General features: G+C 50.7%; 7 protein-coding genes across 7 annotated transcripts; 5 read left to right on the top strand and 2 right to left on the bottom strand.

Moving 5' to 3' along the window:
• Window positions 1-339: 339 nt before the first annotated feature.
• Window positions 340-1645, bottom strand: UA08_08855 (hypothetical protein; the record flags this gene model as incomplete). The annotated part of the gene is made up of 4 exons (XM_020263900.1): window positions 340-591; window positions 655-1317; window positions 1382-1547; window positions 1605-1645. 4 exons carry the CDS (start codon window positions 1643-1645, stop codon window positions 340-342), a joined length of 1122 nt encoding a protein of 373 aa, XP_020115973.1.
• A 259-nt stretch (window positions 1646-1904) lies between these two features.
• UA08_08854 (hypothetical protein) lies at window positions 1905-3904 on the top strand (the record flags this gene model as incomplete). Its single annotated transcript, XM_020263899.1, has 3 exons — window positions 1905-1927; window positions 1991-2324; window positions 2504-3904. The coding sequence occupies 3 exons, from the start codon at window positions 1905-1907 to the stop codon at window positions 3902-3904; spliced, it is 1758 nt and encodes a 585-aa protein (XP_020115919.1).
• Window positions 3905-5051: 1147 nt separating this feature from the next.
• On the top strand, window positions 5052-6462 carry UA08_08853 (hypothetical protein; the record flags this gene model as incomplete). The annotated part of the gene is made up of 4 exons (XM_020263898.1): window positions 5052-5067; window positions 5166-5279; window positions 5361-5433; window positions 5520-6462. The coding sequence occupies 4 exons, from the start codon at window positions 5052-5054 to the stop codon at window positions 6460-6462; spliced, it is 1146 nt and encodes a 381-aa protein (XP_020115918.1).
• Window positions 6463-6889: 427 nt separating this feature from the next.
• Window positions 6890-8727, bottom strand: UA08_08852 (hypothetical protein; the record flags this gene model as incomplete). Its single annotated transcript, XM_020263897.1, has 4 exons — window positions 6890-7648; window positions 7916-8107; window positions 8175-8510; window positions 8575-8727. The coding sequence occupies 4 exons, from the start codon at window positions 8725-8727 to the stop codon at window positions 6890-6892; spliced, it is 1440 nt and encodes a 479-aa protein (XP_020115972.1).
• Window positions 8728-9164: 437 nt separating this feature from the next.
• On the top strand, window positions 9165-10308 carry UA08_08851 (hypothetical protein; the record flags this gene model as incomplete). Its single annotated transcript, XM_020263896.1, has 5 exons — window positions 9165-9397; window positions 9521-9568; window positions 9676-9686; window positions 9718-10000; window positions 10062-10308. 5 exons carry the CDS (start codon window positions 9165-9167, stop codon window positions 10306-10308), a joined length of 822 nt encoding a protein of 273 aa, XP_020115971.1.
• Window positions 10309-11104: 796 nt separating this feature from the next.
• On the top strand, window positions 11105-11792 carry UA08_08850 (Cytochrome c oxidase polypeptide 5, mitochondrial; the record flags this gene model as incomplete). The annotated part of the gene is made up of 3 exons (XM_020263895.1): window positions 11105-11354; window positions 11438-11631; window positions 11703-11792. The coding sequence occupies 3 exons, from the start codon at window positions 11105-11107 to the stop codon at window positions 11790-11792; spliced, it is 534 nt and encodes a 177-aa protein (XP_020115917.1).
• Window positions 11793-12928: 1136 nt separating this feature from the next.
• Window positions 12929-15010, top strand: UA08_08849 (ATP synthase subunit beta, mitochondrial; the record flags this gene model as incomplete). Its single annotated transcript, XM_020263894.1, has 7 exons — window positions 12929-12939; window positions 13028-13200; window positions 13354-13439; window positions 13513-13555; window positions 13630-13946; window positions 14015-14252; window positions 14316-15010. The coding sequence occupies 7 exons, from the start codon at window positions 12929-12931 to the stop codon at window positions 15008-15010; spliced, it is 1563 nt and encodes a 520-aa protein (XP_020115916.1).
• Window positions 15011-15239: the final 229 nt, after the last annotated feature.

Raw genomic sequence — 15239 nt, 5'->3', positions numbered from 1 at the left:
AAGAGTCGAGGAGTCCCCGCCGAGCGTGACGATGATGTAAGAGGGGCAGAGCTCCGGAAAAAGAGCGAGCAGTGTGTCTACACCCGGAAGAGCTTCTCATACGAGGTGCTACTCCTTCTCTCTCTGTAGACTTGGATTGGAATAATGGCGAGCGATGCTGCAGCTAGTTGCTAGGCTATTTGCTTGTGCTTTTGTACTCTTTTCTCCGCGCGGGCGGCTGCGAACGGCGGGCCCAGCATCGGGATTGATCACGTGATTTACTGGCATCGAAGACTGGCATTTTTCACTACATCTGAGTTCTTCTCTCTAATTCTGTAAAAAGATTCGGCTTCCAAGAGTTCATTCATCGTCCGCCATCAGCTCAGCCAGCTCCCGTTCCTCTTCTTCGGTCAGCATGGATTCCTGCTTCGGCTGCTCTTCTTCCTTCGGCTTCTTTTCCGCCTCCTCTTTGGACTTTTGCAAGTCTGCTGGTCGCAGGCTCCATTTCCGAATGGTCGCATCGATGCTGACACTAACAACCAGGCTTCCTAACAATAGCAAGCCAGTCACTTCTTCAAAATGCCCGGTGAAGGTATGATAAAGCTCGCCCGTCTGTCCAAAAGTTAGCGAACGCCCTGAAAATGGACACCGTGGATCTTCTTCGTAGAAACATACTGCCTTGTTCCACACTCGCACTTCTTCGTCCCGGCAGGCGGTTATGACCCAGCCCCCTTGCTCAAAGACCACTACGTCTCTCACAAAATCCGGGTGTTCGAGCACTAGGTTCGCTTTCCAGCCACTATCTCGCGTAAGGCACTTGGTAGAGTTGTCGGCGGAGGCAGTCCACAAATCGCCATCTTCGTCAAAATATAACTTATACACGCTCGTCTCATGAGCAATCAACGGCCCCTCAACATGAGAAGTTCCAATTCCAATCGTGTATTCGCGGATCTCACGTTCGCTGCCGGCTGAAAATAGTTTTATAGTACTAGTTTGGTTTTCATCCAGCGTGGTAGGATCAATGCACAAGTCTTGGACGCCCCTCAGATGATCTTTCAGCACTTGCAATCGCTCGCCGCCGGCAATCCCGAAAACGATGATCTTGGAGTCCGCGCCGCCAGATATAAGAATGTCCTGACCGTTTATGCGAGCACATGTAACGGACTTTACAAAATCAGAATGGCCTTCGTATCTTCGCTGCGGCTGCCTGGACCGCACGTCCCAGCTCCAAACTGTCTTGTCCCAACAGCCAGCAAATAGCAATTTGCCGTCAGGACTGAACGTAAGACTCGTTAGAGGAGCAGTTGGGCCTCTGTATAGAGCCAATGTCTCGCCAGTCTAGATCTTGATTAATCTCCAAACTCAAATCCCTGGTGGACTTTGTATGGTTCTGCCTACCTACTTCTAGAGATACTTTTCGTATTGTGCCCGCGCTCTCGGCCACGAAGACAGACTGTGAAGCCAACGGATCTGCCGCAATCGCCAGTATTTTGCTTTGGAGCCTGATCGGACTGCCATGTTCATTCTTGGACTTGGCGATCTTGCGATCATTGTCCTCTATCGAGGCGCTGGCTGACAGTTAGCATGAAGGGGAGGGGGGAATGTAAAAGATTGGGACCACCAACTCCGTCTGGAAGAAATCGTCTCGGTGTGATGACTGAGGCATTGCTTATAATTTGATTGACGTCTTTCCTGGCCAGAGAGATTGCCATCGCGGATGTTTGGATATGTTTTTTTTGTTGTGGCATGGCTGCTGATGGGCTGCGTCTTTGGTCCGCCGCGCCCGCCGTAGCAGTTCAATTTCAAGCCACAAACAGCTCGTCGCCCTCGACTAGCTAACTACGCATCCATCCCCTCGCCAGCTCCATCGTTATTTCTGCTATTTATCGCTTCTCCCAGGCGCCTTTGCGCGCTTTTCTGCCAAAATGGATATGAACCATCTGATAGGGTCAGTCCTGCACTGCGTGCGTTATTTCTCGTCTGTGATCTCAATTTAACAAGCAAGCACTAGTCAGCGGTTCAACTTGATCTCAAAAAGCGATATTCGGTATGGCAGACACCAACCACTCCTTCGTGCCGATGATGGATTTAACAAGTTACATAGCTACGTCGGTACCCTCCATGAAATTAATCCCGAAGCGTCGACCATTGCACTTGAAAATGTCGTCTCCCACGGCACGGAAGGACGCCGAGGCAACCCTAGCGAAGAGCTGCCTGCGTCCACGACCATCTATGAATACATCGTCTTTCGAGGCAGTGATGTGAAGGATATCAGTATCGCCGAGGAGAAGAAAGAACCGGAAATCAAGCCTACACAAGTACCAGACGATCCTGCTATCCTCGGTGTGAGTCTTGGATTCCCTTCCTCCATGCCGCTTTCTATATCATACGATTGAAATATTACGGGATATGACCACAGACCTGTTCTGAGAGCGATGAGCTTTCCGTTGTTTTCCCTTCGAATTGCTTTTGCTATATTTGTTATACAATGCCGTCAACGAAAGGCTAATGTCCATGTTACCAGAGCATGTCCCGCCCCGGCCCTCCTGCTACCCAGCCTCCCCAGCCGCAGCAACAGCAGCCCCCTCCACCAGGTCCCCAAGGTGGTCGGCCAGGTCCACCTCCGGGCTATCCTCAACAACCCCCCTTCCAAGGCTACGGCTATCCTCCATATGGTCAACAACGATTCGGGCCCCCTGGTTACGGTCCTCCTGGTCCCGGTTTCCCTCCATATGGTGCGCCACCTGGATGGTTCCCACCACCCGGCCATGGCTTTCCACCCGGTGCACCGGGTCAATTCCCTCCACATCAAGGACCAATTGGACCCCCTGGTCAGCAACGTCCAGGTGGCCCGCCTGGCCCCCCGGGGCCACCTGTCGCTCCTGGCAAGCCCGCCTCGGAACTTCCTACCAGTGATAAGACCGCGCCCCAACCGACTGTCGCAAGCGCAGCCCCGGCTCCCGGTATTGCGCAAGACGGCCCAACACCGCCAGTCGAATCGAAGCCTTCGGTATCAGAGGCTACTCGTGGAACTGTAGCACCTCAAGGACCTGTTGCGGCTACTGCGCCGGCCCCTCAAACCCCCTCTAAGCTACCTCCAGGTGGCCCTAAGAATGATCGTTTTATCCCCGCTATTCCCATCGCCAACGCGGCAGTGAAACCTACCGTGCCACTCACAACCGCACAGCAGGGTGCAGTTGCGGCATCTCAAAATACCGCACAAGCCGCCATCACAGAAGCCACACGAGCTGCAACAGCTGCTGTTGCAGCTGCAATGGCCAAGCTTCCACAGCCAAACGCTCAAAAGAAAGCCCAGAATGACGCCGGTGTTGAAGATCTTACAAAAAAATTCAACGATATCAAGCCATACGATAACAACCGGGTGAATCGCGGTGTGCACCACGGTCCACGAGGTGGGCGCGGCCAGCGCGGTGCACCACATGTTACAGGCAAGAAACTAGAACTCCCAGATACTGATTTCGACTTTGAATCATCCAACGCAAAGTTCAACAAGCAGGATCTAGTGAAGGAAGCCATTGCTACGGGGTCACCGATTGTCGAAGAAGAGAAGGAAATCAACGGTGGTGAAGAAGACGTGCCTACAAGCCCGTCAGCGGCTCCATCGGCCTACAACAAAGCATCATCTTTCTTCGACAACATCTCAAGTGAGATTCGGGACCGTGAAGAAGGTGCGAGTCGAGGTCGGGAACGACGAGGTGAAGAGGAGAAGAAGAACATTGAAACGTTTGGTCAAGGCAGCGTCGACGGCTATCGCGGTGGTTACCGTGGACGAGGTCGGGGACGCGGTTATGGTGGCCAAAGGGGCCGAGGTGGTTATGGTCGAGGATATGGAAACAACCGGGGACGAGGCAATTTCCGCGGACGCAGTGCTTCACAATCCACGGGCGTTCCTACGCAGACTTAAGGTTGTGCCATGCCATCGGCATATCGGCATATCGACATATCGGGCGTCTTTGAGAACGAGAAGAGCATATTTGAGAAATGACATGGTTGGCTTTCTGTCTTGGGGCGGTGCATCCCGAATTCAAATACAATACAGCGTGCATCATAACAAAATTCCTTGCAGTCCATATGATTCAAAACTATTGTGGTACTCTGGCGTTTATCTTTGACTTATTCCAAAGGTTGAGCTAGGGCTGTGCTTCACATGTGATTTATTTGCTTCGTTCTTCTTCTTTTTTTTTTTTTTTTCCCTCTCTCTTTGTCTTCTTTTCGGCGCAATTGACACATGAAGGGACGCACGTTACATGAAAGGAAATCTGGTTGGAAAAAAATATATGTTCTTTGTTATCCGTTGCCATGAGATGATTTCCGAATTTCTTCTTCTTCAGAGGTGTTGTTTCTCAGCTGCTAGCATTTCTTATCAACTCTCTCCCCTGCATCATCTACCACATGTATTGGCTGTATCCGACGAGACTGTTGGCAGTTTATCTGTTCCTTGGGCAAAGGGAAAGGGGTATGTTATGTAATGTATCATACTAAACGTACGAAAAAAACAATAATAGAACTCAGGTTGTTCATACCTGTACATGTTGTGCATTGTAATATCATCAACACATTCCATGAATCCATAGCGTGGTGGAGCAGCCCAAACGGGTAATGCCGCGGTCCAACGCTGCCCTTCACCTGCCTTGAAAGTTGGAACGTCCAGCCATTCCCCGCGGGCATTGCATACCATCACCGCCGCATGCAATGTCCATCTTACTCTTCTCTCTCTCTTTCCGCGAGTGCCGATTGCAGTCTACCCAATTCGATTGCTTCCCCGGTGATCCTCGAGCAGCTCCTGTCGCGTGCCTGACAGCTAACTACTAGCTACCTTGTTTTGCCGAGCCGAGAGCGAGGAACGTACGTACCATCACGGGCCGACAGACAGACTCATTGTTGCATGGGAAAACTAGTGTTTTTCATGCCATCCATTCGTTTATTTTCATTTCCGACCACGCCGTCTATAAGATTCGATTTCCTATCTCCCTGATCCACGGACGGTGACGACAGGCTGGTGTGCGGGCCGCGCCAGCAGTGCAGCTCATGCAGACAAACCTCGAGTCGCAATGTCGGACTCTGTCGGTAAGACGGTTTTTCAATCCATTCATCCTAACAACAATCTGGGATAGAACATAGCTGACGTATTGGCCGGGGTGGGGGGTATTCCACTGCTCACTCAGATCGCGTCTTTGTCCATGCGCTCAACACTGTCAAGAAGATACCGAGGACGGGCACTGCCCGTCCGCCGGCGGCGGAGAGACTCAAGTTATACGGGTTATACAAGCAGAGCATGGGTTCGTTATCACTCTCTTCTCTGCCTTTTGATGATAAAGATTTGGCTCCCGTTCTAAGCATATGAATATATATACTGGCAGAGGGTGATGTGGAAGGTATAATGGACCGACCAATTGGCGATGCGCCGGATGTGCGAGCGGAGCGAGAGAAATGGTAAGCTCAATACGGACGAAGTAGCAGTGCAACCAGTTGCGAAAAACAAAAAAAAAAAATTCTAATTTATTCAAACAATTATGTAGGGACTCTTGGTATTCCCAACGAGGCTGTTCTCGAACCGAGGCCAAAGGGCGCTACATCACCACCCTGATCAACACAATGCATATGTATGCGTCGCAAACGGCAGAAGCTAGAGAGCTCGTGGCCGAACTAGAGTTTGTCTGGGATCAAATCAAAGACAATAATGATAATAATGCACCTTCATCGTCATCATCCTCACCGTCCAGTCCAGTCGCACCCGTGGTTCCCGTCCCCGCGCAGAGACGATATGGAAGTATAAACGAACGGATAACCCGCTTGTCACCGAATGAAGATCCAGACGAGGATTTGGCGATATATCGGAGAAGGTCCGGTGACTCGCGACTGCGTGTGTTGAGTCCGGTCAGTCAGTCTGAGGAGGCTGATGTTGTACCGGTGCCAGAAGAAGGGGTTGAAGAGAATGATGTCGACGACGACGACGACGACGACGGAGAAGAAGAATTCCAAGAAGCCCGGGATGGCACATCATTCTCCGAAGAGACCACCACCTCGCAAGACCATACAAATCGTAATAACTACAATAATAAGAAAAGAAGGAAAAGAAAGCGACCACCAACGTCAAGAGAGAAAGACGACGAGGACAAAAACAACGACTGGAGGCGGCGTGTTGAGCAGGCCTTGACAAAAATGACAGCCGAGGTCGCAGCACTACGTGAGCAAATCGAATCGCGACCCATGACTATCCATGGGCGCCGACGAGTCGGTCTCTGGTCATGGCTCAAATGGCTTGTTTGGAACGCATTTCGGCAGATGCTCTGGCAATGTTTCATTCTCTCTGCCATTCTGATATGGATGCGTTTCAAGGGCGACCGGAGACTAGAGCAGAAGTTGCGCATGATACTTGTGAATTTCAAGAATCGGTTATTAATGACTGTGAGGATGATGCCACGACGACTTCCGAGTTTATCTCATATATCACTTCCATGATTTTTCTTCTTTTTTTGGTTTTGGTTTTGTTTGCTTTTTGCCTGTGGGTTGGGTTCATACGCTTCATGTAAATTCCTTGCATTTATCCATATACATATACATATATTTCTTTTCACTTATCATCGGTTCTTATTTTGCCAGACATGGTCTATGTTGCATGTATCGGTGCATACTTTATTTGGTTTTCACGGAATAAAAGACTCCTAGACTAATAGATCCATCTCTTCTTGCCTTGTGGATTCACCATAATTCCATATGTATAGTTTCATTGGTATGTAACTATTTAGATTTTGGAAATTATTTTTGCGATGTGTATCATTTCTATGCAGTCGTCATTATTAAGAGCAGGCAGAATTATTATGCATGTAATCCTCCCATTCAACCCAAGTCCATAGCCAGGTTATGCGTTAGTGTGTCCGTAATCTCGTCACTTCTCTGCTTCAGCACCAGTTTCGTGGCTCTTTTCCTCCTCGTCATGTTCATCCTCGTCGCTGTCCTTCTCATCGTCCACCTCATACTCGACATTCGCAGAGTTGTCAGCCGTGACTTTCGCAAGCATATCATCCAGATCCTTGGGAAGATCCGAAAAGGAAAAAGCCTTGAGGAAATTCGGCGTCCATTCCGCCTGAGGATGAACAGCCGAAAAACGGAACTTCCCCGTCTTCTGGTGGCCAGCATCCTCCTCGCCCTTCACGTTACGAGTGTGACCACCAAACAGCTCAAAGGTGTCGTTATCAAGATCCACGCAGTAGCAGTATTCGCAGAAAAGACCGTCCGTAGCAAAATCCAGACTCAGCAGAAAGGGCATGTAGCTGTCACTACGCGCAGAGGCAATGAGTTCAAAGAGCTTGGAGCCAGTGTCTCGACTCAGGGTAGATGGCACGCAGGGCGATGGTCCAGACATGGGCGCAACGGCACCGCACTGGCAGACGCGCTGGCCCAGGCGATCGTAGGTGTTGTATTCGTGGCCCTCTGCGAGCTGCTGCACGGTGTCTTCATCCACGACGGTAATGAACTCCATGCCGGCTTTGAGGCGTTCAATGTTGCCGGGGACGAGGAGGAATTGCAAGATGCCCCATCCCTGGCCTTCGAGGTAGCCATCCCACTGGGTGTACTGGGCCACCATGAAGCGACCCTTGTAGTATATGCAGATGAGGCTACGGGTTCCCATGTTGGCTGAGAGCAGCTGAGCAGTTGTGAGTGATATGAAAGCAATGTAGGAGAGGATTGGCAAGGGAGAGAAAGAGAGAGAGAGGGAGACAGAGAGAGCCTCAGGCTACGTGCAAGGCTGCGCGGGGTAACAAACGACAAAGACTTGAAGCAACAACGGCATGAGTGGAAACAGATCAGTTAGAGACTGTCGTTGTTATTCTTAATATTGCCATACGAATAGCTGGACCAATTGTCCAATAGCTATCACAGACTACATCTACTTCGCCTTGGCAGCAAGCACCCTCTCCTTAGTTCCGGTCGCCACAGCTTCTTCATCATAGATGCCATTCACGCTCTCGTGCTGCACAGTAGCCTCCAGCCACCTCTTGAACTTGGGTACAGTCTCCAGGAGCGTGTGTAGCTTAGCACTGAGCAGTCCATACTCGGGTTTGGCGAAGGAATTGATCCGAAGCAGGAATGATCCAGAAAGTACCTATACATGTGTTGGATCAGCCATTCCTTTTTCTTTTTTCTTTTTTTTTTTTTTTTTTTTGGCTTACCTCTGCGAGCGTTAGTTTCTCGCTGCCACCGTAGTAGGGCCCCTTCCCAGATACCAGGAGAGGCTCGAGCTCCTTGGCCACGGCGTCGACGAAAGCCTGCGCCGCCTGGTCGCGTTCTTCTTGGCTGTCGGCACGAACGCCGGTCCAGAAATGGGGGATCACCTTGCTGAAGAAGCTATCCACGAAGAAATCAAGACGTGCCCGGTATAGAGCGTTTTCGACGGATGTGGATGGCGGGAAGAGGTGTGAAGGATATGCGTCGGCCAGGAACCGCGCGACAACGGCCGATTCAGTGATGATTTGTCCGTCGTATGACAGCGAAGGCACCAGACCGCGCTGTTACTATTCTGTCAGTCGGCTCACTCAGAGAGAGAGAGAGAGAGAGAGGAGTCTCGCGTACGGGGTTGATCTCCAGGTACCATGGCTCTCGCGGCGTCGTCAGGTCGATGGTGACCTCTTCGTAAGCCAGGCCGAGTTCTTTGAGCGCGATGTGCACGCGGTGAGCCCATGGGCAGCCTCTGTTGGTGTAGAGGATGATTCTGGGAGAAGCCATTTTGATATGAACCTAGAAGCTAACTACAGCAGAGAAGAAGAAGAAGAAGAAGAAGAAGAAGCAGAGGGCACGCGGCGTCTTTATAGACACAGACCGTCGCAAGCCTCGCAGCAGATGGCGAATCTTCCTCCGCGTCGATTCGCCTCGACGACTATTATTAATCAATTCACTGACCCCCTGTCGCGTCCCCTCTTTGTGCACATCGCCATAGTAGCTCGGTAGTATGGATATGAATCATAGCATGCTGCATGCTTAGAAACAGCTGAGCTGCAGACTACTATCTAGGTATATATATACATGGCCATTCTGCCATGCATATACATCCGTCCATGGACATCTATCTCTATAAGCAAGCAGAGCGGTGGGATATGCTTCTGACTGCCGCATGCTGGGATAGCCAGCGAGTGGCTGTCCAGAGCAGACAGACCATTTAGAGTATGGATTGCATCTCCATCGCAAACAACGAGCATAACAGTGTCGCACGTGAGGGTGCGCAGCCTGAGGCTGCCACCCAAGCTGAGGCAGCCAGGCCCCCCACCAGCAGCGAAACAAACAAGCCCCGCCTCTCTCTCCAGCGCTCCATCCAACTTCCAACTACTCAACCTCCCCAAACGCACACTTACTCTCTCTCTCATTCTCTATTCCCACCATCTCGCGTCTACCTTCTCGTGTATGTCTCGCCTCAATATTCGGATTTCCCTGTCCCAATTCTCCGTCCCCTGGTCTTCCGCTTGAAGCTGCCCCGCAAACCGGTCGCACCGCCACTGACTGACTACGTATTTCTCTTGTGCAGTTTCTCCTCCCTACAGCTCCGACCCAATTCATCCCGTCCGTCATGTCTGTAAGTTACGGACTGCCTCTTTGTCTTTGGCGCTAAGCGAGTGTGCGCAATATATAAAAAAAAGAAAAGGATAATTAAAACTAATCGATCGCTTTACCGGGCCATAGCTCGCCTCAGGGTACGTTGTGTTTGCCTGTGACAAAAACCAGCCCATTCGTGGACCCCAGCTGATGATTCAACCACCAGAGTTACCATCGATGATGACTGCATCAACGCTTTCAACGAGCTCCGCATGAGCCGCGGCAAGGTCAAGTTTGTTATCTTCAAGATCACCGACGACAAGAAGCGCGTCGTCGTCGACGAGTCGTCCAGCGACCCAGACTGGGAGGTCTTCCGCACCAAGCTTGATGAGGCCAAGGACGCCGCTGGCAACCCTGCGCCCAGATACGCCACCTACGACGTCGAGTACGAGATTCCAGGCGAGGGCAAGAGGTATGAGCTTGACCATGAATTGGATGGCGAGGAAACACAACCGCTGAACATTACAATCTAGGAGCAAGATTATCTTCATCTCTTGGGTCCCACAAGACACCCCTACCCGCGTAAGCTTTGCCTTCTTATCTATTCCGGTCAATGCAACTAACACAGAGAATGAATGTCAGTTGTCTATGCTCTACGCCAGCACTCGCGAGGTTCTCAAAAACGCCGTGAATGTCGCACAGTCCATCCACGCCGACGACAAGTCAGACATTGAATGGAAGAGCGTCCTCGCCGAGGCCAGCAAGGGCAAGGCCAAATAGACAAAAACCACGCCCGATATGGATGTTGTGTGCTTGAAAAAACCTCGATTGCATTCCCGCGAGATTGCCCTGTAAAAAGATGTTTTAAATCGATGCGGTTACTACGGAAGTTCACTCTCCCATAAATAGTCTTCTCATTTGTTGAGTTCACGCTCTGCTGAGACGAATGCTTTGTTTCCCCCTCCCGATTCGCCTTCGATATTCGATGATGAAATGTGTGTACGAGCTTGTCTTTTCTTCTTCCTTTCTTTTCTGAGCACACGCAACGAAGTTCATATTTACCTCCCTTTCCTTAGACATGATATCAGGTTGTTTGACGGTCGGACTCGGGTGTTTGAGCTAGTACGTAGTATTGAAAAAGGTCTCTATCCACGCAGCTCTTAGGATGTGTGTAAGCGAAAGATCGCAGTAAAGGAGATAGATATCCTTCTACAAGACACAAGCACCATTGCGTGGTGCTGTAGTATATAGTATGCAGTTGTAGCATCAGCTGTTGCAGATTCCGAGCGACGGCAAAGTCTCGGGTCCGCGGGACTAGCGGCATCGCGCGGGCCAATCAGAGGCGGGCCAAAAAAAGACCAGAACCGGCTCCCGGACAGACGTCGACCTCAAACCACCACCACCTCCAAAGGAGCCCTCTCGTTTCCCTCTCTGGTCGACCATCTCTACTCCACCCTCCCCCCCAATTCAATCCCCTCTTTCTCGGCGAGCATCGACCTCTGCCTTCTCGAAATTCGCTCTTGCCTGGCCGCGTGACGCCTCAATCCCTCGCCTGCCCTTTTCTTTTTCGCACACAATGTTCGTTCGCACCGCTTCCCAGGCTGTCCGCAGCTCTGCTGCGCGCGCCTCTGTCACCCCAATGGCCCGTGTTGCCGCTCAGCAGACGCGTTCTGCTTCCGAACACGCCATTGCCAACCCTACGCTCGCCGGTATCGAGAAGCGCTGGGAGGCTCTGCCGCCTCAGGAACAAGCCGACTTGTGGATGCAGCTCCGGGATCGTATGAAGGTTGACTGGCACGAGATGACTCTTCAGGAAAAGAAGGCTGGTATGTTTCCTAAAGCATAAAGGAATTGCAGGAGAGAGAAATCAAGAGAAAAATTTTCGACTGACCGCCATGGTAATAAATAGCCTACTGGATTGCATTCGGAGCTCACGGTCCCCGCAAGGAAGCCCCCAAGGGTGAAGGCTGGAAGATTGCTTCCAAGGTTGTCCAACTTGTTGCGGTCTCTGTTGGCCTGTTCTATACCACTCGTCTTTTCGCTAAGCCACCTCCTCGCACAATGACCAAGGAATGGCAAGAGGCCAGCAACGAATATGCCCTTGTACGTTCTTTTCTTCTTATTCTTTTACCCTGTGTCCGGCAGCTAACGAGGCTATTCACCTTTTTCTACAGAAAGAGAACATTGAACCTATCACAGGTATTAGCAGCCAAGGCTACCAAGGCGTCGGTTACGTGCAGAGCCCACCCGAGAAGTCCTCATAGATATAACCAACAATTCCTTTTCCCGGGGGGCTTTAAAAGAAGAATTGAAGATAGAGCGAGAGGTGGATTCGCTTCGTTTCGAAAAATATGTCACTATATCCTAATAAGTCAGTTTTCGTCTCGTTCTTTGCACTCTTCTTTTCCTTCCCTCCATGCGAATCGAGCAAAATTCATGTACCGCCTACTGTGCCATAGCCAATATATTTCCTTTGTAGCTTTGAATTGTTTGCTTTGTGAGTTATAGATGGGCTTGCAATGAATGTGTATTGAATTCACTATATAAAGTGGACAGTCCCAGTTTTTCCAAGGTTGGGTTTATGTGAGTAGGTATATATATATATATATATATACCTCGGTATCTCCATGGATACCTAGTTTCTTGAGTGAACGATACATAATCCAGCCTTTACTTTACAAGAAACAACATCTTACAATCAAAGCAGTGTCTGAACCAAGCTATCCATGGATGGCCGGAGACCACTGCCGTGCAGCATTATTACGTACCTTGCGGCCTAAGGGAGCCAAGCTTGATGTTGCGGCTAACGGATGTCCAGCCTCAGGCACCAACCCCAACAACATACACCAGCTCTCCTTCCCCAAGCGCAATTGACTAGAGATCGCAATATAGAAGAGCCACACAATAAAGCCAATGGCAATTTCAATGCCCCTACTCGAAAACATTCCCATTTGTCGTGCAATTGAGGCCATTGAGCGAAAATCCTGCCGCGCGAGTGACTTGGATGAGTGTGGTTTAGTACGGGGCGCAACTCCCGAGCGCCGGAACGTTTGTGCTGGGCTTTGCTTCAGGGCAAGAATATCTTCATAACAGAAAACAGCTCGATGTATAAGGCAGCCGTCGTCTCTATCCCCAGACAGAGCATTGCACGCCGATAATACCCAGCAACAACAGCAGTAAATAGGTAAATGGTAACAACAAAGTAAACCAAGCGATTCGTTGCCAGGTCGGGTGCGGTCGGGTCACGGGAGCCGGAAAAATGTGACGCCGACGCGCAAGGCTTGAGTGGCCGCTGAGAGTTTGTCGCACCTCTTCTCCCCTTCTCTTCACACTCTGGCAGCTGCCATACCCATCTCTTCTCTCCTCCTCCCCATCCTCTCGCTCTTAAACACCCATCACAATGTTCAAGAGGTACGTTCCCAGTCCAATTGAGCTTGTTTCTTCCCCCCCCTACCCGCGCTGCGCCGTCGTTACTGACCACTCTGTTTTTCTGCTACAGCGGCCTCGCCCGGACCTTCGGCAGGGCTGCCTATGCCCGACCGACCTCTGTGGCTCGTCGCGCCTTTGAGCCTCTTCGATCCAATGCTCTCCCTGCTCTCTCTGCCAGGTTTGCAAGCACAGATGCCGGCCTTGTTGGAAAGATTCACCAGGTCATCGGTGCCGTCGTCGACGGTATGTAACACGTCTCTAGCTTTTTTCGGGGGCTTGGCAAGCTGGGATGCCGGATCGTCGGAAAATCTTTTTTCTGAACCCAATTCCATCTCAACCTGCTCCAACAAGCTACTCATCGTACGAAGGGACTGTTTTCTGATTTTGGGCATGCAGTGAAATTCGACTCCGAGTCCCTTCCCCCTATCCTCAACGCTCTTGAGACCGACAACAACGGCCAGAAGCTTGTGCTCGAGGTTGCTGTACGTATTACAACGAACCTTGAATACAAACTATCTCTTGTTCTCAAGCGAACGAAAACTAATGTCTGGACAGCAACATTTGGGTGAGAATGTCGTCCGTACAATTGCTATGGATGGTAGGCACTTCTCTTCTTTCCTGCACGAAGCTTTAGACGCGTGGCTTGAGCATTGCATCTAACCCTTGCTCTAGGTACCGAGGGTCTTACTCGTGGTGCTGCTGCCCACGACACTGGCTCCCCCATCAGTGTTCCTGTCGGCCCTGGCACTCTCGGTCGTATCATGAACGTCACTGGTGACCCAATTGACGAGCGTGGTCCTATCAAGGCCACCAAGCGCGCCCCTATCCACACCGAACCCCCTTCCTTCGCTGAGCAGTCCACATCCGCCGAGGTCTTGGTTACTGGTATCAAGGTCGTCGACCTTCTTGCCCCCTACGCTCGTGGTGGAAAGATTGGTCTCTTCGGTGGTGCTGGTGTCGGAAAGACTGTGTTCATTCAGGAGTTGATTGTACGTTTTTATTTTATTTTTTTTTTTTGACGTTTAGTGTCGGTCGACCACTTACTTACAATGATTAGAACAACATTGCCAAGGCTCACGGTGGTTACTCCGTGTTCACTGGTGTCGGTGAGCGTACTCGTGAGGGTAACGATCTGTACCACGAAATGCAGGAAACTGGTGTCATTCAGCTCGAAGGTGACTCCAAGGTCGCCCTTGTGTTCGGTCAGATGAACGAGCCCCCCGGTGCTCGTGCCCGTGTTGCTCTTACTGGTTTGACCATTGCCGAGTACTTCCGTGATGAGGAGGGTCAGGATGGTATGCAGCTCTCTCATCTCTAACAATTAACAATATGGGGTCCCGCTGACTTGTCTCCTTCAGTGCTTCTCTTCATTGACAACATTTTCCGTTTCACCCAAGCCGGTTCTGAGGTGTCTGCCCTTTTGGGTCGTATTCCTTCTGCCGTCGGTTACCAGCCTACCCTTGCCGTCGACATGGGTGTCATGCAGGAACGTATTACCACCACCACCAAGGGTTCCATTACCTCCGTCCAAGCCGTCTACGTGCCCGCTGACGATTTGACTGACCCTGCCCCTGCCACCACCTTCGCTCACTTGGACGCCACCACTGTCTTGTCTCGTGGTATCTCTGAGTTGGGTATCTACCCTGCTGTCGACCCTCTTGACTCTAAGTCTCGTATGTTGGACCCCCGTGTTGTCGGTGAGGACCACTACCAGACCGCCTCCCGTGTCCAACAAATGCTCCAGGAGTACAAGTCCCTCCAGGATATCATTGCCATTTTGGGTATGGACGAATTGTCCGAAGCCGACAAGCTTACTGTCGAGCGTGCCCGTAAGCTGCAACGTTTCCTGAGCCAGCCTTTCACCGTCGCCCAGGTTTTCACTGGTATTGAGGGCAAGCTCGTCGACTTGAAGGACACCATCAGCAGCTTCAAGGCTATTATCAACGGAGAAGGTGACGACCTTCCTGAGAACGCTTTCTACATGGTCGGTGACTTCGCGTCTGCTCGTGCCAAGGGTGAGAAGATCTTGGCTGAACTTGAGGGATCATCGTAAAAGATGTAATATCAACAACCACTGCTTGACAATTTTTTTTTCCTTTGTTACAACTTGCATAGTGTTCCCGCTTTCTTTTAGCGCGTGTGTATATTACCCGTATAAAAGAAATAGGATTTGAAAAATTATTATCTGTTCTTCATAATCCGTCAATGACAGTGCAGATTAATGGCCTTAAATATGCATTGGAAGTTCGACTGGGATGTGAGATTTGGCCTGGGATGCTATC

Source organism: Talaromyces atroroseus (genome assembly GCF_001907595.1).
Source record: "Talaromyces atroroseus strain IBT 11181 chromosome Unknown scaffold_16, whole genome shotgun sequence".
NCBI classification, from domain to species: Eukaryota; Fungi; Ascomycota; class Eurotiomycetes; order Eurotiales; family Trichocomaceae; genus Talaromyces; species Talaromyces atroroseus.
Note: the sequence above shows the minus strand (reverse complement) of the source record. Positions and strands in the feature narration are given on the sequence as shown.